General features: G+C 40.3%; 1 protein-coding gene and 1 pseudogene across 7 annotated transcripts in view; one reads left to right on the plus strand and one right to left on the minus strand.

Annotated features, from left to right (window-relative positions):
- The window catches only part of LOC146380916 (receptor-type tyrosine-protein phosphatase mu-like), a 212,951-nt gene that overhangs the window by 82,230 nt on the left and 108,365 nt on the right, over positions 1-22,356 (minus strand). For 4 of the 7 annotated variants that reach the window (XM_084940250.1, XM_084940253.1, XM_084940249.1 and 1 more), the window contains exon 18: positions 22,064-22,138. The exons of the other annotated variants lie outside the window; for them this stretch is intronic. In XM_084940250.1, coding sequence (XP_084796376.1) covers positions 22,064-22,138 — 75 coding nt within the window. The remainder of the gene's footprint in view (positions 1-22,063; positions 22,139-22,356) is intronic. 7 annotated transcript variants of the gene reach the window in all.
- On the plus strand, positions 104-3,906 carry LOC146380918 (uncharacterized; annotated as a pseudogene).

Here is a 22,356-nt window from a genome sequence, read left to right on the forward strand (position 1 = left end):
GTGTGTTTTGACTGAAGGCAGAGTATTAGGTGGCCCTCCTGAAACTCATCTCCACCCCTGAGTTACAGCGGTCGTTACGCCTCGGGACGCCACTTGCCCGATCATGACCATAAAAACTGCCAGAGGACAACGTGTGCAGAGCCTGAGGCTGATCCAGGTGAGCTGATATTCAGGAAAAGAGCATTTGAAGCAATACCCTCTCTAAAAGATAAGAAAGGTGTTTTACAATTTGAGGCTAAACTTACCAGCAAAATAATGAAAGAGTTCTATCAGGACTTATATTCCCCTGAATCTCAAAATACTGTAGACGCAAGGAGATTGTTTCATGATAATGTTAATCTCCTTATACTATCAGAGGAAAGTCGATTAAATTCATGCAGTCCCATTGGGGCACAGGAAAAAGCTGCAGGCCCTGATGGGTTTGGGTCAGAGTTTTACAAAAAAATGGCTAAACATATGGTGGGTCCTTTATTAAACATGTATGTAGAATCTCTTGAGAGGAGCACACTTCCACCCACCTTAAACCTTGCCCATATATCCCTGATCTTAAAGAAGGATAAACCTGCAGATCTGTGTACATCTTAAAGACCTATAAGTTTACTCGGTGTAGATTGCAAGATTCTGTCCAAAACTTTATCTAGATGACTGGAAGAGGTCCTGCCAGTTCTTATAAAGCCTGACCAAACGGGTTTTGTCAAGAATAGATACTCCCGCTCCAAGGTACGCCGACTCATAACTGGTGTGCAGTTTTCTCAGAACACCAATTATAGGGCTCTTGCAATTTCATTGGATGCCGAGAAAGCGTTTGATCGTGTGGAGTCGGAGTATCTATTTGATGTTTTGGACAGATTTCATTTGGGATCTGAATTTGTCAAGTGGGTCAAACTGTTTTATGGGGCCCCAGCTGCAAGGGTCATCTGATCAGGGCTTACTTGCTCTAAAACAGACTAAGATGAGAACTAAGCGTGACAGAGCTTTTGCCACTGTGGCCCCGAGACTCTGGAACTCTCTCCCTCATACATTAAGAACTGTGGACTGGGTAATTGTTTTTAAAAAACAACTCAAAACTCACCTTTTTAAAACTGTTTTTGGTTAATTTTTGCCTGTTTTATATTGTCTGTTTTACCCTTTTATTATTTGTTATCTTATGTGTAGCACTTTGTGACGCTGTCTAGAAAGGTGCTATATAAATAAAATTGTATTTATTTATTTATTATTTATCTTGGATGGGTAGAATAAGTTTAATCAAAATGAATGTTTTACTGATAATATTACATTCTATACAAATGTTGCCTCTCAGGATCATTACCTCCACCATAGCTCCAGGTATTGGCATTAGTATATTTGATGATTGGCATTCGATCTGTTTGAAAGGGGTAGTTTTATGGCCTTTAATCAAATTCAAATTAAATATAATTTACCATAGAAACACTTCTTTGGGTTCCTGCAAGTAAGAGATTTTATAAATTCCCTTAAATTTTGAGCCAATCAACCTGCTTTAAATCCTATTGAAAACTTTCTCCTTAAATTTAATGAGGAAATAATCACAAAAAAGAAATTTATCTCTCTTTGTCATAGGAAATTATTGTATCTGAATATTGTAACCACTGACAAGGCCAGGGTTCAGTGGGAAACCGACCTTGAAGTTCAGCTTAGTGCAGAAGCATGGTCCAAAACTTTTAGATCTGCCAAGAAAATGTCTTCCTGTAACAGACTCCAGGAAAGCCGTTACAGAATCGTACATAGACTACAGCGTACGCCAGAGTTTCTAAATAAAATTCATCCTCAGATTTCTCCTCTTTGTGTAAAGTGCAATACGGATGTAGGGACTTACTACCATTGCATATGGCAATGTCCTTTAATTACTAGATTTTGGAAAAATTTTGCTATGGAGCTTCGCTCAGTCTTTCACCAGACGATCCCACTGAACCCTGTCCTGTTCACTCTGGGTCCATCTATAGAAGGGCTTCTGTGTCATCTGTACAAATGCTTTTGTTATGTAAACTTTTACATTTAGCGAGGTGATGTGTACTGTTTCAATGGATTTAGAGACAGACCCCCACTATTACACAATGGTACAGAGAAACATTCAAGGTGTTGCCCATGGAGCGCCTTACTGCCATTATAAAGGGCAATTGTGATGCATTCTGTAGGATATGGCGGCCTTTGCTTGATCACCTACCTCGTGACCTTGCTGTGCTATTACATGAAGGGGGAGCACATTTTGCTACATTATTTTTCCTTTCTGTTGGTAAAAGAAAAGAGTATTGTGGTGAACTGTACTCTCTGTGGAGGTTCTAAAACTCTTTCAACAGCAATTCTAATCTGATGAAACATCTTCAGAAACAGCATGCATCTACCAAGTTAGTTGAAAAAGAACCCGAAGGTAAAGTCGGTGACTCTAGCTCCGCTGACGCTATTCCAGCAAAACAACAAGAGCTTGATTTCACACAACCTGTTGCACAGTCGTGGCTCAAGAGTTGGGAGTTCGCCTTGTAATCGGAAGGTTGCGGGTTCGAGCCCCGGCTTGGACAGTCTCGGTCGTTGTGTCCTTGGGCAAGACACTTCACCCGTTGCCTACTGGTGGTGGTCAGAGGGCCAGGGCGCCAGTGTCCGGCAGCCTCGCCTCTGTCAGTGCGCCCCAGGGTGGCTGTGGCTACAATGTAGCTTGCCATCACCAGTGTGTGAATGTGTGTGTGAATGGGTGGATAACAGGTTGTGTAAAGCGCTTTGGGGTCCTTAGGGACTAGAAAAATGCTATACAAATACAGGCCATTTACCATTTACCATCACAGTCCATCACCCAGCAAAAGCTACACAGGCTGATTGCCAGGTATGTTGTGGAAGACATGAAAACCCATCTCAACAGTTGAGTCCCATGCTTTCAGACAACTGATTAGTCATATACCTGTGCGAGGGAGAGCTGGGAAGGCACCATCCAGAAAGACATTTTGCAGTTATCTAGACCAAGAATATGCCAACATGGAGTCAGAGCTCCAGAGAAAAATTCACTTGACATGGTAGAATATATCTCCACAACAGCAGACATTTGGACAGTGCATAATAAAAGTTTTCTTGGTGTAACCACGCATTGGATAAATGCACAAAACATGAAACGTGAGAAAGCAGCGCTGGCATGCAAGGCGATTTATGGTTCGACATACGTATGACAGTATTGCATCTGAGCTGGACAACATTAACTCATCTCATGGCCTATTGTTTAAAATCACATCAACTGTAACGGATAATGGCTCCAATTTTGTCAAGGCTTTTAAAGTGTACCAGCCACCACCTGAGTCGGATGACTCTAAAGATAAGGAGGATGAGGTGACTTTTGTTTCCATTGGGGATGTGCTGCAGAATGGTGCTGATGATGCTGATGACGCAATTTCTTTACCGCCACATCAGAGAAGTGCATCGCACACAATGAATCTTATCTCTTGCATTGATGTGGAGAAGTGGCTATTATCTCAAGCTGCAACAAAAAACATCTACAGAAGTGCCACCACAAAATGTGCAGGGCTGTGGAACAAGGCCAGTCGTTCCACAGTGGCTGCTGAGATTGTGGAGGACATTATTGCAAAGAAGCTACTAGTACCTTGCACAACAAGGTGTAAGTCGTTCCATTATGCTCTGGAGAGAATTTCAAAGATACCTTTGGTGGAGCTGAACACAATCTCATCCACACTACAGTTGAAATGTTTCAATGAGAGGGAGCATCAATGTATCAGAGAGTACTGTGCAGTCATGAAACCACTTACTGTGGCACTGGACATTCTTCAGGGAGAAGACCATTGTTTTTATGGCACACTCCTACCCACAATGGAATCGCTGATGACCAAGACTCTGGCTATAATAAAGGTCTGCAAATCCTTGTTGGGCTACCAGATGCAGTTGTCCAGGTAAGAGATGATATTTTCATTTGTGTTTATCTTTAATGAAATGTATTACTTAATTGCTTATACTGTGCTGTGCTGTTGTGTCACATGCAAGTGAATGCTGTTACAGTTTGAAATACTTAACCCCAATAAATAAATGAATAAAATAAATACAACGTAGTAAAATACACACTATTTACAAATTAAAAAACATTCTACGTAAAGCTACAGCATGCTGTTAATTTTTAATTGTGTGGATGCTGATTAAGCATCCACACAATTTTCACTCAACCCCTACAAATTATACATCAAAACGTAGGTATTTTTGCTGGCTTTCAGAAAATGTCACTATCATTGTTGTGGGATTTATAGAATTTTGGCAAATCTCCTCAGAGCAACACCAAGTCTGAAAACTCTCCATAGAAAGTCAATGGACAGTTTGTTCAAAATCACAGCTGAAATTCTCTAATGAGGCGCTTTTTTCGAATCGTCATATCTCCTTAATGAAGCGAAGTTAAGACATGAGGCTTGTGCCAATATATCTTCAGACACTCCTGACGCTCACAATTCAATTTTTTTCTCACCTATTACCATTTGGCCATGAATTACGTTTGTTTGAGGGTAGGAAATTGGTCCTTCGCTCAGATTTCTTCAGATTTCCAACTCTGGAAATGAACCACTTTTTTCTCTCGCCATATCTTTTTGATGGATTTCCACAGAGACCTGAAAATTTCCATGACTGTTCACCAAAGCCTGCTGTCTCTTACGGTGAAAGAATGATGTCGATGCTCCAAATAGATTTAGAGTTACAAAGCGTTGTTTGAGGGCAAGTCAAGGCAGTTTTCGCTTTGCCTCTACTTAGTTATGGTGCATTACAAGTCAAATATCTTCAATAATTCATATTTTAATGATAAATTGTCAACACCTGAAGATTCACCCATCTCTTCTGAACAAAACGGTGTAAGAATGACTGTTCTAGCCCCTACGGTTAGGAAATTATGGCCATTTACTTGAGGGGAATCCTCACTATGAGAAATAGACTGCAAAAATCCTGTCTCTCTCTGTGCTGCGTGTGTGTGAAAACAGGTGCACCTGTTTTGGCGGGAAAAAGTACACAGCCTCTCTGATTGGTGGATTCAAATTGAGCAGCTCCAGGCTTTTTGACTGACCTAGAAACATACAGGAAACACTGTATGTACAGCCCCTGTTTGTTCACTTGCTGCTGCTACTGATGCTGCTACTGCTGGTGTGTGTGTGTGTGTGTGTGTGTGTGTGTGTGTGTGTGTGTGTGTGTGTGTTACAGAGAGAGAGGGAGACCCTTTTGCAGCATCTCATTGTAGGAATGACATTGAATATATTCAGACTGGTCGACTGGCATTGATCCTGTGTGTGTCTGTCTGTGCATGTGTGTTTATGAAATTACAATTACAAATATGTGTCCATATTTGTAATTGTGTGTATCTGCTTGCTCTTTTTTCTTGTTGTTTTTTTTTTTTATTTCTGCCAATTTGTCACAGTTGAACAACTAGTAGTTTTGTAACCTAAGCATGTTCAGATTTTTCAGCTTTCCATTTTGTATTTCCAATATTTCTATGTAAGTTATTACTATTCTGCTAAATCATAGTTTTTCTGTTAAGTTATAATATTTCTGCCACTTTTCAGTGTTTGTGCTAAATACAGTATTTCTGCTATTTTATAGTATTTGTGCTAAAACATAGTATTTCTACTAAATGTAGTATTTCTGCTTAATCATACTATTTCTATATATTTCTGCTAGGTCCCCAGGCAGCTAATCCTCTGTGAGGACTGAGACATTCAAATTAACATATCAGGGCCTGCACGGCTTCCCAGCCAGCCAATCATATCTGAGGGCTGAGACATTCAAATTTACATATCTGGGCCTTCATGGCTTCCCAATCAGCCAATCATATATGAGGGCTGAGACATTCAAATTTGCATATTGGGGCCTTCATGGCTTCTAAGCCAACCAGTCATCCATGTCATATATCTCTAAAAATTCATATTTTTATTTTAAATAGACAACACTTGACAATTCACCCCTCATGTGTATGTTAGTATATCAGTAATCAAGCAAGACGGTCGCTCACAGCTCGGAGCCGTTCAGCCGGTAATATTCAAACTTTTCAAACTTCTCCGAGAAACAGACCTCGCCCAGCAGGCCTGAGTTTGCTGCTTTCTGGAAGCTCTTCTGAGTAAACCCACAGACTATTACACTCTGGCTTTACAGCTTTATGAAACAACAGACAGTTAATCTTCATATTCAAGAAATTAGCTTGAGCAAAAATTAGCATTAGCTACCAGCAGCTGCTAGCTCGCCAGTTAAAATAAAAGAAGAAAGGACCCCTGGACTGGAATGGCTGGTTAAGATAAATATTTTATTGGAGTCTCACGAGTAACACAAACTAATGACAGTATGTCACCCAAGAAAGGCCCAACACCAGAGGAGGTCGAGGACATAAAAACCTCCCTCGGAGCACTGTGCGGAGACGTGGCCGCAGTCAGGGCGCAGCAGGAGCTGCTTCTGGGGCTTTTGGAGGAGGTAAAACAGCTACGCCTCCAAAATGCCGAGAAGGACAGACGAATTATGGATCTCGAGCGGCGGGTGGATGAGCTGGAGCAGTACACCCGTACGAACGACGTGGTCATTAGCGGTATAAAAATCAAGCCGTGCTCGTACGCGCGCGGTGGCCGGGAGCGTCGGGGAGCCCAGCGACGAGGAGACCCGCTCGTTGGAGCAACAGGTAGCCTCCTTCCTCCAAAGCAAGGGGATAGAGATGGACCTGGAGCACGTAGAAGCATGTCACCCACTGCCCAGGAGGAGTGACAGACCGCCGGCCGTCATTATGAGATTCGTCAATCGGAAGAACAAGGTCGCAAACTGAAAGGCACGGACGTTTTCATTAATGAGCATCTGACACGAAAAAACGCAGACATCGCGAGGAAGGCAAGGCAACTGAAGAAGAACGGTAAAATACAACATACATGGGTAACAAATTGCAAGATTTTCATTAAGCTAAACGGGACACCAGAAGAGGCAAAAGTACTGATAGTGAGGAACATGGAGGATCTGGACAAGTACAACTGACACTAATGTATTGAGGCAATATATAACTCTAATGACAATCAAATGATAAATACACCAACATCTCTAATTACACCAGGAAATGACATGGACACGTTGAAATCAATTCTCCAACAGAAAGTAATTGATCTAGATTGTGAATATAAGGAGCATAATATAATAGACCCAGAAATAGATTCTGAAAGTAATTTTCTTTCTTCTTTTGTTAAAAATTTTAATTATTTCACACAGGAACAATATGAAAAAAAAATCAACCTAGACGGGAAGCTCTCATTAATTCACTTTAACAGCAGAAGTATGTACTCTAATTTTGATTTCATTAAGGACTACTTGCAACAATTTTCTCACCCCTTCAGTGTTATAGCCATCACTGAAACTTGGTTCAATGTCGATAAAGGAATAGATTTCTGTTTGAATGGATATGATTTAAAATACATGAATAGATTAAATAAGGCGGGCGGCGGGGTTGCTATATATGTTCATAACTCTATAAAATATAATGTTGTAACAACTATGTCTATGGCTATTGATGGAATTTTGGAATGTCTGACTATTGAGATCATGAATGAAAAAAAGAGAAATGTTATAATAAGTTGCATATATCGGACACCCAGTTCAAGTATTGACACTTTTTATGAATGGATAGAAAAAATGTTTGCTTCGGTGAATCAAAAATTACTATTCATCTGTGGTGATTTTAATATTAATTTGCTAAACCCAACAAGGTTAAAAGCCATTGATGACTTTACTGACACGATGTACAGCTTATCACTATATCCAAAAATAACAAAGCCAAGCAGAATAACATCACATAGCGCCACTATTATTGACAACATTTTTACTAATGTCATGGATTTCCAAATTAATAGTGGCCTGCTTGTCTGTGACATAACTGACCACTTACCAGTTTTTACTTTGTGTGACTGTGATTTAAAAAAAAATAGATACCAAGATTACGATAGCAAAGCGAACAATAAATGAAGAAGCAATTCATGCCTTCAATTTCGATTTAGCACAACAAGATTGGAGTTCAGTGTATGAAGAGTCAGATGTGGACAAGGCTTATGATAATTTCCTAGATATTTTTACTATGTGGTACAATAAACATTGTCCTGTAAATGAACACAAGACAAAGAAAAAAAAGATAAAAAGTCCTTGGTTCACAAAAGGAATTATCAATGCTTGCAAAAAGAAAAACAATCTGTATAAACAGTTCATCAAAGTAAAAACAAAAGAAGTGGAACAAAGATATAAAGCATATAGAAATAAATTGACTGATATTATAAGAACATGTAAACAACTTTATTATAGAAGACGATTATATGAAAATAAAAACAATATAAAAGGAACTTGGGATGTGTTAAATAACTTAATTAAACAAGGCTCTTCTGGAACATCATATCCTGAATGTTTCATTGATGCAAATGGTGAAAATCATAACATGAGTAACATTGTAGATGGGTTCAATAAATTTTTTATAAATGTTGGACCTGAATTAGCAGCGGACATCCCGTGTCAAAAAAATGAAAATATCAGTAATATAAAATCAAATCCCTTTTCACTGTTCCTCTCAGCTACAAATGAGCAAGAAGTAATAAATATCACATTAAAATGTAAAAGTAAGTCTTCAATGGATTATCATGACATAAATATGTCTGTAGTTAAACAGGTTATTCTGAATATTGCTAGTCCCTTAACATATGTCTGTAATTTATCATTTCAGTCCGGTTGTTTTCCAAAAAAAATGAAAATTGCGAAGGTAATACCACTATACAAAAGTAATGAAAACACAGTTTTACCAATTATAGGCCTATTTCTCTACTGCCTCAATTCTCAAAAATTTTAGAAAAACTTTTTAATTCAAGATTAGAAAAATTCCTTGAAAAACATCAAATAATAAATGTTGGTCAGTATGGTTTCAGAACGCAAAGAACCACTTCAATGGCGATAATTGAGGCAGTAGAAGAAATTACTAATGCACTGGATAAGAATAAATATGCAGTTGGTATTTTTGTTGATCTCAAAAAGGCCTTCGACACAATCAATCACTCAATTTTATTGGATAAATTGGAAAGATATGGTATTCGAGGGAAAGCTGGTAACTGGTTAAAAATTTACCTAACGGGTCGGGAACAATATGTTAGCATAGGGCATTACCACTCAGAGAAACTTGGTATTACATGTGGTGTTCCCCAAGGGTCAGTGTTGGGACCAAAACTTTTCAATGTATACATAAATGATATTTTTGATGTTTCTCAAGTACTTAAACTCATACTGTTCGCAGATGACACCAACATATTTTTCAGTAGCGATGATTATACTGATCTTGTAATGACCGTAAACAGGGAGCTAAAATTAATAAAAAAAATGGATGGATATAAATAAATTATCATTAAATATAAATAAAACTAAAGCAATGTTTTTCGGTAATTTAAAATATAATATAGAATTACCAATTATCATTGAAGGTGTACCAATTGATAATGTGAGTGAAAACAAATTTTTGGGAGTCGTAATTGATAACAAAATTTCATGGAAACCCCACGTCAGACACATAAAAACCAAAATTTCCAGAAGCCTCGCAGTTTTGAACAAAGTGAAACCATACCTTGATAAAGATGCACTTCGTACTCTGTACTGTACCCTGGTTCTTCCATATCTTACATATTGTGTGGAAGTGTGGGGAAACACATATAAAAATACAACTAATCCATTAGTCACAGTACAGAAACGAGCACTGCGTATTATTCACAAGGCTGGTTATCTAGATCATACTCACAAACTCTTTCTTCAGGCAAAGTTACTTAAATTCCAGGATCTGGTTAATTACAATACATCTATAATCTTATACAAAGCCTTTAATAAACTTCTACCTATAAATTTACAAATTATATTTGAAATTCGAGAAAGGGTTTATAATGTGAGAGGCTTCGGGGAATTCAAATTACCCAGAACTCGAACAACCTGTAAAGGTTTTTGTGTGTCTGTATGTGGTGTGAAAATCTGGAACAGTCTGAGTTTACAACTGAAACAATGCAAAAATATTCATAGATTTAAATTCCTCTACAAACAGTTGGTCTGGTCACAGTATACTCAATGATGTTTTAGTGTGCTCTGTAATGTCTGTTCTCTTACCATTGCTGGTATGATTCCAAAAAAAAAAAAAAAAAAAAAAGTGTGTGCGTATGTATGTACATATATGTACATGTGTGTGTAGATATATATATGTATGTATGCATATGTATGTGTGCTTGTCACTATGTAATTATTATTTCCTGTTACCTGTGGTAACGCAATTTATAATTATTATATATTCTGTATTTAGTTATGATGGTTCTAATTGTTGTTTGCGAGCTGCCGTTGAGATGCTTGCATGTGCCCGGGGCTGTTGATGGTTTGTTTGGTTGTAACGATGGGCGTAGCTGTGGGAAGCTTATTGTTTTTTGTTGATGAGTGAGTATAGGGGTGGGATTTAATAAGTTTTCTTCGTCCCACTCCTTTTCAGGTAATTTTTGTTTTTTGTTTTGTGCACTTTATGTTCAATATATGTATTTTGTTGTGCCTGAAATGAATAAATAAATGAAAATGAAAATGAAAATCTCTTCTGAAAAAAATGGTATAAGAATGACCGCTCTAGCCCCTACGGTTAGGAAATTATGGCCATTTGTTTGAGGGGAATCCTCAATATAAGAAATAGACAGCAAAAACCGGTCTCTCTCTCTCTGTTCCTGTGTGTGTGTAAGGGTGCACCTGTTTTGGCGGGAAAAAGTACGCTGCCTCCCTGATTGGTGGATTCAAATTTAGAAGCTCCAGGCTTTTTGACTGACCTAGAAACAAAAAGGAAACACTGTATGTACAGCCCCTGTCTGTTCACTTGCTGCTTCTGCTGCTGCTGTGTGTGTGTGTGTGTGTGTGTGTGTGTGTGTGTCAGAGAGAGAGAGGGAGACCCTTTTTTGCAGCATCTCATTGTAGGAATGACATTGAATATATTCAGACTGCTTGACTGGCATCGATCCTGTGTGTGTCTGTCTGTGCATGTGTGTTTACATATTTGTCCATATTTGTAATTGTGTGCTCTTCTTTCTTGTTTTTACAACAAGTAGTTTTGTAACCTAATCATGTTCAGGTTTTTTCAGCTTTCCATTTTGTATTTCCAATATTTCTATGTAAGTTATTACTATTCTGCTAAATCATGGTTTTTCTGTTAAGTTATGATATTTCTGCCGCTTTTCAGTGTTTGTGCTAAATATAGTATTTCTGCTATTTTATACTATTTGTACTAAAACATAGTATTTCTACTAAATGTAGTATTTCTGCTTAATCATAGTATTGCTATATATTTCTGCCAGGTCCCCAGGTAGCCAATCCTCTGTGAGGACTGAGACATTCAAATTTACATATCAGGGCCTGCATGTCTTCCCAACCAGCCAATCATATATGAGGACTGAGACATACAAATTTGCATATTGAGGCCTCCATGGCTTCCCAGCCAGCTGAGGGCAAGTCAAAGCAGTTTTTGCTTCACCTCTACTCAGTTATGGTGCATTACAAGTCAAATATCTTCAATAATTCATATTTTAATGATAAATTGTCAACACTTGAAGATTCCCCCATCTCTTCTAAACAAAACGGTGTAAGAATGACTGTTCTAGCCCCTACAGTTAGGAAATGATGGCCATTTGTTTGAGGGGAATCCTCACTATAAGAAATAGACTGCAAAAATCCTGTCTCTCTCTGTGCTGCGTGCACCTGTTTTGGCGGGAAAAAGTACACAGCCTCTCTGATTGGTGGATTCAAATTGAGCAGCTCCAGGCTTTTTGACTGACCTAGAAACATACAGGAAACACTGTATGTACAGCCCCTGTTTTTTCTTTTTATAGAATTTTTATAGGATATTTATATTGCTTAATATAGTATTTCTGCTTAATTATAGTATTTCTGCCATTTTAGAGTATTTGTGCTAAAACATAGTATTTCTACTAAATGTAGTATTTCTGGGTAATCATAGTATTTTGATATATTTCTGGCAGGTCCCCAGGGAGTCAATCCTCTGTGAGGACTATAATATTCAAATTTACATATCAGGGCCTGCACGGCTTCCCAACCAGCCAATCATATCTGAGGGCTGAGACATTCAAATTTACATATCTTTGCCTTCATGGCTTCCCAGCCAGCCAATCATATCTGAGGGCTGGGACATTAAAATTTGCATATTGGGGCCTTCATGGCTTCTAAGCCAACCATTCATCTGTGTCATATAGCTCTAATAATTCATATTTTTAATTTAAATAGTCAACACTTAAGGATTCCCCCATCCCTTCTGAACAAAACGGTGTAAGAATGTCAGTTCTAGCCCCTAAGGTTAAGTAATTCTGGCCGTTTGTTTGAGGGGAATCCTCAATATGACAAATAGACTGCAAAAAACCTGTTTCTCTGTGCGTAAAACCCTGCACTTGGTGCACCAGTTTTGGCGGGAAAAAAGTACACAACCTCTCTGATTGGTGGATTCAAATTGAGCAGCTTACAGCTGTTTGACTGACTTAGAAACACGCTGTTAACAGCCTCTGTTCACTTGCTGCTGCTGCTGCTGTGTGTGAGTGTGTGTGTGTGTGTGTGTGTGTGTGTGTGAGAGAGAGAGAGAGAGAGAGAGAGAGACCCTCTTTAGGGCAGCATCTCATTGTTGGATAAAAATATAATATATTCAGAATGGTTGACTGGCATAGACCCTGTGTGTGTGTGTCTCTCTCTGTACATTTTTGTATCCATATTTGATTTTGTGTTTATCTATTGTTTTTTTTCCAAATTTACTTTTATTTCTTTTTTTTCACAGGTGAACAACAATTAGTTTTGAGAGAGCTTAACCATGTTCCGTTTTTTTTTTCAGCTTGTCATTTTACTTTTCTAGTATTTTCACTTAAGTTATTACTATTCTGCTCAATCATAGTATTTGTTCTAAATCATTGTTATGATGCTATATTGTAGTATTTCTGCTAAATCATAGTATTTATACTATATTATATTTTTCTTTCTAAATATAGCATTTCTGCTATATAATTGTATTTCTGCTATGTTATAATATTTGTGCTAAACCAGAGTATTTGTGCTGAAACATAGTATTAATTTAAAATTACAATATTCATAGTTCATCACAGTGTCTCTGGAAAATCACAGTATTTCTGCTATGTTGTACTATTTTTCCAAATCATAGTGTTTCTGTAATGTTTAAGTATTTTTGGTTAAATATATTCTTTCTGTTATCTTATACTATTTCTCCTAAATTCTTGTATTTTTGAGAAGTTATCATGTTTCTGGTAAGTTACAATATTTCTGCTAAGTTCTGCTATGCTATTGTATTTCTGCCAAGTATTATGTTTCCTCTAAGATATTGCAGTTCTGCTAAGTTATTAGATTTTAGCAAAGTTCCTTTGCTTCTGCAAAGTTTTTACAATTTCTGCAACTTTTCAGCTTTTTCAGCTAGTTTTAGCAGACAGCTTCAGCTTTAAAGCATCCACACAGCATTTTCACAGGAAATGCAAATTTTTCTAGTTAATTTAATGTTGAAACAATGCATTGCAAAACAAGGTTTGCACATGTCCTTGGAAGTGAATATGCTTTGCTGGCTGCTGTGACACTACCAAAATTTAAGCTTCGTTGGTTACATGACCAGGCGCGGAAGGACCTCGCAAAGGGACGTCTGTTGGTAGAGTGTCGAAAACTTCTCCCTGAGCAAGATCAGCTACAACCAGGTACCGGCACCACCAAGACAACACAGCACCCGGGTTCTAGCAAAGAGGATCTTCTCCTTTGAAGAAAATGAGGACATATATGCCACTGTTGAAGCTGAGGTAGCCGAGTACCTCAAATCAGGAGCAACAGGGTTAGACTCTCTGAAGCATTTCCCGATGATAAAGAAACTCTTTCTTAAACTTAATGCAGCCACTCCTTCAAGTGCCCCAGTTCAAAGGCTTTTCAGGCTGGGAAACCTGATTCTCACTCCAAAGAGGAACAGGTTGTCCGATCATAAGTTTGAGGAGCTTCTCCTCTTGAGGTACAATTGTTGGTTTGATGGAAGTTGAGTAGTGCTGATATGATGATGATGTGTTGCCTTCAGTGGTGCTCTACAAGGTCAAGGATGTTAATATTTCCAAGTGAAACTTAGACCACTGACGCACTTAAAATGCAATTATATTTTATTTATCTACATGGCCAGTATGGAGGAAATATTATTTTGGTTTGACTGTTTATGAGGCTGAAAATACTTATTATTTATTTGATTTCTCTTCCCTTTCCTGAAAATACTTTTATTACTAAACATGAGGTCTCCAGTTGGCACAGTTCAGCAGTTAAGTTTACAAAGAATGGACAAACCTCACTGTGTTTATGTTAAACCATTTTTGCACTATATGTTTTGCACTTTGATACCTACAGCTCCTAAATGGTCTGAGGCACAGTTTAATGTTGGCATTGCTAAAAACATACTTTCTCCCCATGGCAAAAATAAATACATCTTTCAAAAGTTTCAACACACTGTATGTCGTGTTTTGTGATCCACTGCTTCTTCCTATTGATACTACGTACAATGATTAGATTTATAGCACTGCTGTATCAACCCCCAAATTATGTGTTTGCATTTGTAGAGGGTTGAAACAATAGAAAAAGATTAAAACAGACTGATAAAAAAGTGACACATAAAACAAACATTGTTAGTTTCTAATATAGTTTAATTTATTTCATCATTAACTTGCACTCACACTGCCATTTTAACCATTTTAGGTTCAGGTCATTAGGTGGCACAGTGCACTTGTGGCAGGATACTGCTAACATGTAAGCAAGCTAGAAGACTGGCATCCTTGCTGGGGATCCAGTTAGGGAAGCAACACATTAATAAGAGAATTCTGGGTAAACCCAAAGTTACTTTCCCTAGTAACTAGTTACTTTGGAAGTAACGAGTAACTTAAAGTAACTGAGTTACTTTTGATAGCAGTAACTAGTAATGTAACTAAGTTACAAATTTAAAGTAACTTACCCAACACTGCTCATGTATCTGTATTTGCTTTTTTCTTCTTCTCTTCTTCTTATTTGTATTTGGCTGTGCTGATTTGTTGCTGTTTGTATTCCAAAATAAAAAAATCAATAAATCTTTTTTTTTTTTTTTTTTTTTTTTTTTTTTTAAAGAAAGAGTAGAATAGAATAGATCTTTGTTGTCACTGTTACCAGAACAATGAAACACAGTTTGACATCTCTCTGTTAGCAGCATGTAGATTTTTACATTAAAATTCCTTTAGGATAAGAGAAGAAAAAAATAAACTTAAACTCTAAGAGGTACCTACACAGGGAATGTATGTAGTAACATAAGTATCTAGACAGTTATGTAGATAGATGGACGATAGATGATAACAAGTAAGACTGGTTTCTGAGTTTTACAGCTGGGGTGGACGAGGCTAAGCATTAAGTTTTCCAATGAATTAAAAGTCTGTCTGGGTCTTTGTGTCTGTGAAGGTTCTCAGTCATCCAGGTCATCGTAGTCAAAGGAGCTTGCAAAGAAAAGCGTCTGGACTTCTTTAAGTTTACCTGAAGACGTTTCACCTCTCATCCGAGAAGCTTCTTCAGTTCTAAGGTCAGATCCCTTCCCAGACGCCTTAACGCCCACTCACATCCTGGGCCATCTGACCTCAGGAATTCGCATGATAAGGTGGGGCCAGGTTTCACAATGAACACACCCGAAACTCTGGCTGATTGGGACCCACACCCAGTTTCACACCTTGGCTCAGGCGATTAGAGGATCATCAGGGGGTCCTTTTGTCCCTCTATGGGGGGATACTCCCACTAGGTTTATATCTGGGACTCTCCACCATTTGACCTTAGAACTGAAGAAGCTTCTCGGATGAGAGGTGAAACGTCTTCAAGTAAACTTAAAGAAGTCCAGACGCTTTTCTTTGCAAGCTCCTTTGTCTGGGTCTTTGGTTGATTAATAGGCTGGTGTGAAAAATTGCTGCCACACCGCCCCCTCGGCCTGTGCTTCGAGATTTCTGGTAGTTAGAATGACTCGGGGGTGTTGACTCATTTAAACTAACATAATCATCCTGCTGCAACCAGGGTTCTGTAAGGCAGAGTAAATCGATTTGTTGATCACTATTAAGTCATGTACTAACAGAGACTTGGAGGAGAGAGACCTAATATTTAATAATCTTCATGTCTGATCTATGAAACCAGTTCAGCTGCAGTTTACTGAACTGGTTTCTTTTATTTTCTGTTTTCATTTCGTCTCTTCAAGGTCAGACGAACTCGACTATCAGCTCCCTCCTGTTTCATCACACACACACACACACAAACACACACACACACAGACAGTATCCCCCCTTGGAGGCAGAGAGCTGCTGTTTTCAGTTTAAAGGCTATCAAAACACTGCTTTGAAGACAGAATTTATCTGTGTGTGTGTCTCCTTGTGTGTGGCGTGTGTGTAGTTTGTATGTATGTGTTGTTGCATGTGTGTCACAGCGGGCCATGAAGAAGCTGTTTTTATGTGAAAGTGAAGCTGTTTTCTGCTTCAGGGCTTCAGCCAGTCACGCTGCGTGGGAGGTGTGTGTGTGTGCTTCAGTGTGTGGATACAAGGCGAACAGCTGTTAGTATTTGAGGACTGCTGGTAGCACACACACACACACACACACACAGTTGGTGTGTGTGTGTTGAAAGTTTCCACCTTCAGGCTGGTAAATATTTAAATGTAATTTTCTGTGAGTTGTGAATCTGTGTGTGTGTGTGTGTGTGTGTGTGTGCGTGTGTGCATGTACCTGTTCAGTCCACACACGCACACACACTCACACAGACTCACAGACACACAATCATGGCTTTGCCCTCCCTGAGGTTTATCTCCAGATGATGTAAACTCTTCCTTGTTTCTGTGTTGTGTTGATATTCTTGGACTCGAGCAGTGCAGCTCAGCATGACTCACAGTGAGAATAATCCTTCTGTGTGTGACTCTGGGACTCTCAACAGACCCTCGGCCTCACACACACACAAGCTGTGTCCCAATTCATAGACCACAGGCTTCGGAGGACCCGGCCTTCACGGTCTAGGTGGGCCGGATGGGCTGGAAGTAAACGGCTGTGAAATGGGACGGTCTAGACTTCAGATTTGCGTCACCGCTGCCTCGGTGGAGTTTAACCCTTTAAAGCCGGTTGGAGCGGGCACGCTCCGTTTTGCATAACTATTTTTAAATCCCGGTAGCACTGCAACCACGTAAGCTAGCGCAATAATTTTTTTGCATATGAAACCGGAGGAGTTGTACTTACATCTTATGCCATCAGCTTGTCCTAAGTCACAGTTTCCTTCCACATATAGCTTTGCAAAAACTGCATAAAAAGCACTTGCAGCAACAAAAACATAATATTTTGCATACATTGCATACAAACATCAATAATAAACAGAGCATTTACCCTGACGCTGTACATATCGTAGCAGGGGACTTCAATCACGCAGACTTAAAAAGAGCAATCCCCAAATTCCACCAGCACGTCAAGTGTGCCACTAGGGGTGACAAGATTCTGGAGAAAGTTTATTCCAACATCAAAATGGGCTACAGGGCCAGACCTTTGCCACATCTGGGTCAGTCTGACCACTTGTCACTGTTTCTAATCCCTGCATATGCCCCCCTCAAGAAAACTGCTCCTACCATCACAAAGAATATTACCATATGGCCAGAGGGTGCCTCTCAGCAGCTGCAGGACTGTTTTGACAGGACTAACTGGGATATTTTTGAACATCAGGACTTGGAAATGTTCACAGACAGTGTTCTCTGCTATATAAAACACTGCATAGACACTGTTACAGCAGTCAAATGGATCCGGGCTTATCCCAACCAAAAGCCCTGGATGACCCGGGAGGTCAGGCAGCTGCTGAAGGAGAGGAACATTGCGTTCAGGTCTGGCAACAGGGATCACTACACCGCAGCCCGATCCAACCTGAAGAGAGGCATCAGAGAGGCGAAGGGGGACTATAGGAGGAGGATTGAGGACCATCTGAAGAGTAATACCAGCCGGCAGGTGTGGCAAGGCATCCAGCACCTAACCAACTATAAGATCAATCTCGAAGCTGCGGATGGTGACCTGAAGCTGGCAGAGGAGCTGAATATCTTCTTCGCCCGCTTTGAGACCATGGTACTGGAGGTATTGGAGCCACAGCAGCAACACGCCACCCATAGCAGCATGCGCCTCACCCTGGAAGAGCACGAGGTGAGGCGCATGCTGCAGGCTGTTAACCCGAGGAAGGCGGCGGGTCCTGATGGTGTGCCAGGTCGAATATTGAGGGATTGTGCAGAACAGCTGGCTGGGATCTTCACCAGGATCTTCAACAAATCCCTCGCACAGGCGACTGTCCCACTCTGCCTGAAGTCCTCCACCATAATCCCCTTGCCTAAGAAGCCCCACATCACCGGCCTGAAATACTACAGACCGGTGGCACTCACCCCAGTGGTAATGAAATGCTTTGAGAAGCTGGTCCGCAGACACATCACAGCAGCCCTGCCCCGCAGCCTGGATCCACACCAGTTTGCCTACAGAGCAAACCGGTCCACAGAAGACGCTGTAGCCACAGCACTCCATGCTGCTTTAACACACCTGGAAGAGCATGGTAGCTATGTGCGGATGCTCTTCGTGGATTACTGCTCAGCTTTTAACACCATCCTTCCACACAAACTGGTGGCCAAGCTACAAGACCTGGGGCTTCCATACAGCACCTGCATGTGGATCAATAGCTTCCTCTCGGGCCGTAGACAGAGAGTCAGAGTTGGCCATCACACATCCTCAGCCCTGAGTCTCAGCACTGGCTCACCCCAGGGCTGTGTGCTCAGTCCACTGCTGTACTCTCTCTACACACACGACTGCACTCCTCGCCACCACAGCAACATCTTTGTGAAATTTGCAGACGACACAACAGTGGTGGGGCTCATTTCCAAGGGAGACGAGTCTACGTACAGAGACGAGGTGGAGCAGCTGACGTCATGGTGTAAGGCCAATAACCTCCTCCTCAACACTTCAAAAACCAAAGAACTCATAATAGACTTCAGAAGGAAAAAGGCAGAGATCCAACCACTATTCATTAATGGGGACTGTGTAGAAAGGGTGGCAAGCTTCCGCTTCCTGGGAGTCAATATAGAGGAGAACCTTTCCTGGAGTGTGAACACCTCCGAGCTGCTGAAAAAGGCCCAACAGAGACTGTACTTCCTGAGAATTCTCAGGAGGAATAACATCACACAGAGACTGCCGGTGTCCTTCTACAGAGCCACCATTGAGAGTGTTCTAACTTACTGCATATGTATTTGGTACACTAGCTGCACAGGGGCTCAGAGGAAAGCACTCCAAGGGATCATTAACACCGCCCAAAAGATCACTGGCTGCCCTCTCCCCACACTGGAAGTTCTACACAACGTCCACTGTTTTAAAAAGGCCCAAAACATTATAAAAGACACCTCACATCCTGGCCACTCCCTGTTCGAACTGTTGCCCTCAGGCAGACGGTACAGGGCAATCAGAGCAAGGACTAATAGACTCAAACACAGTTGTTATCCAACTGCAATAACACATGTGAATACTACAAAAAAATGTCCATCACGCCACTCTTGTGTTAATCTATGCACGGTCTGAAGCATGTGTGTGGGAATGTATGTGAATGTTTTACTGTTACATCTTATTAGTATTTTAAGTATTCTATCTATTTTATTTATTGAATTTTATTGTTTTATTTATATTTTGATATTGCTAGGGATGATACAATGATCGGGGACCATTCTTAATTTCGTTGTTCTTGTGACAATGACAATAAAGTTTCTGATTCTGATTCTGATTCCAGAAACACGCTTTGCCGATCCGATCAGCTGTTTGTAACACTTCCTACATCCATCAGTGTGAACTATCGCATGTCCGCCATGACCTGCCCGAAACCGGAAGTGACGTCATTTTGCGGAAATGTAGTTTTTTACTATCAGGGCCTTATGAGCCTATACTGGTGTTTTTAAAAGTTATGTTTGACTTTATGACTTTCTGTGTCGTTTCTGGGATGCTTAGGACTCATATTGCACTGCTGGAAATAGTTTATTTTGATGCATATGCTGTTTTTTTGCAGATTTGCATTATAATATTCATTTTCGTTTTTCCTGCAGTGTATAAAAATTGGTGTATTTCAAAAATGAAACTATGAAGACATTTAAAATAAATTTCCTGTGGTAGGAAACTATTTTGTGCAACTTTTTTGTATTTACAATTTTGAGGGATAAGCCTCTTAAATTTCTCTAACTAGAAATATGTGTTAAAAAAACAAAAAACGATTTTAAATGTTTACTTTATTGCACTTTTTTGCAATTTATGTAATTACTATGCACTTAACGCATACATATTATTAAAAGTTGGGTTATAATGGTTGTATTAATGTATATCAACTTGAAATGCTCCCAAAAATGGCACTACAACATGTAAAAATATAATATAAGCTCTGGCGGACTTGGTTCTATGGTAGGTCTTAGAGGGTTAATAAACTCGGCCGTCTGCTCCTTGCTATCTAAAATATAACAGGATACTGGCGTAAACTCTCAACCATCTCACACTTCTGTTTAATCAGTTTGACGTTTATTCAGCTGTGTGATAACTATAACTTTAATCTCAGCCAAACCGATTTATCAAGGAACAAAGAAAACACTGAAAAAAGCCAAAAATTTAAATTTTTAAGTTATCTGAGTGACTTATATATCACATTTACGTAGCAAAAGACCGCGGGGGGTTTGAAAACGATGTGCCGGAAGTTCGCTGTTCTTGGCGGCTTTAGTGAGCCTCGAGCTTCGAGCTGGTGGGTAACAGACGTCTCCGAAAACGTCGGAGCACTTTTGCAAATATGCAATGTCTTGATAAACCAAGCAGATATTTGAAGTTTACACAGCTACATTCTTGCCTGAAAATATGTTAAACGTTTATTTTGTGACCCAGAAAGAATAATAAGAGTAATTTTAAAACTTAGTAGCAGCCGTCATTGTTGGAAATTGGAATTGGCTGGGCCGCGCTATGAATTCTGGGATATGGTGGGCCACGAAGGATATACCCGACCCATCCTTCAAATCTGGGGAAAAGGGGGACACATTTGTCAGCCGGACTCGGACGAGTCTACGAATTGGGACAGCCTTCGTTGCGTCGCTGTGATGTTATCGGCCTTCAAATGCGGCCTCAGGAGGATGCAGCCTAAGAATTGGGACATACCTACAGAGCCTCTGCAGCCGTCGTCTGACCGCCTTGCTTCTACAGAACCTGCAGCGCGTTATTATAATAATAATAATAACGGGTTGCATTTATATAGCGCTTTTCTAGGCACCCAAAGCGCTTTACAATTCCACTATTCATTCACTCTCACATTCACACACTGTTGGAGGCAGCTACAGTTGTAGCCACAGCTGCCCTGGGGCAGACTGACAGAAGCGAGGCTGCCATATCGCGCCATAGGCCCCTCTGGCCAACACCAGTAGGCGGTAGGTGAAGTGTCTTGCCCAAGGACACAATGACCAGGACAGAAAGAGCAGGGGGATCGAACCGGCAACCTTCCGGTTACAGATTAGCAGGACCCTGCGGTTCCATGAATGCTTAACACGAGAATAGGAAGTGCTGTTACCTTCAGCTGAGACCTGAGCTGACGGACCTGCAGCTGGGTGGTGGCAGTAGATCCAAGCAGGGTTCGGTCATCAACTGCTGCATTGTTAGCTCGGTGCCCTCTGCTGGACTGACTATGAAACACAATTCTACAGTTTTTGGGCTGATCTGAGATTTTTAAAGATGGGAATAACTGCAAATCAAACGATGACAGAGTCGCCTCCATCTTTGTTCAGATGTGTTTCGGGGTCATTTATTTTACTTTGATTCGGGCTGAGTGTGAGGCGTCACAGGCCAAACAGTCAGAAAGATCACAACATCATTTCCTGTTCAGTCATGTTTGAGCTCCACAGACATGAGCGCCTCTGTTATTGGAAATTATTAATCCAATAAAGCCATTAAAGCCAGAGATTCCAGTCAGTGTGAGTCTGTGTATGTGCAGCGTGTGTGTGCTGACCTGTTAGCTGCTTGTCGCCTGCTGCCGGGGCGATGCGAATGTAGGGCGTGGTGAGCTGGGTGACGATTATAGCGGCTATTCATCCAGGAAGGCATGCAGACAGACAGAGAGAGAGAGAGAGGGCAGGTCTGTACTGCAGCAGAAACATTAGTAACACACAGCGCCCTGCTCTCCTGTCACAGCACAGCGCTAACACAATGCTAACACAGCGCTAACACAATGCTAACACAGCACTCAGCGTTTGTGACTCGAGTCGTCTCCTTATTTTGACCCAGTGCTTCCACCTGCTGTCT

Source organism: Perissodus microlepis, chromosome 9, assembly GCF_051167445.1.
Source record: "Perissodus microlepis isolate ML-2025 ecotype Zambia chromosome 9, ASM5116744v1, whole genome shotgun sequence".
Lineage (NCBI taxonomy): Eukaryota > Metazoa > Chordata > Actinopteri > Cichliformes > Cichlidae > Perissodus > Perissodus microlepis.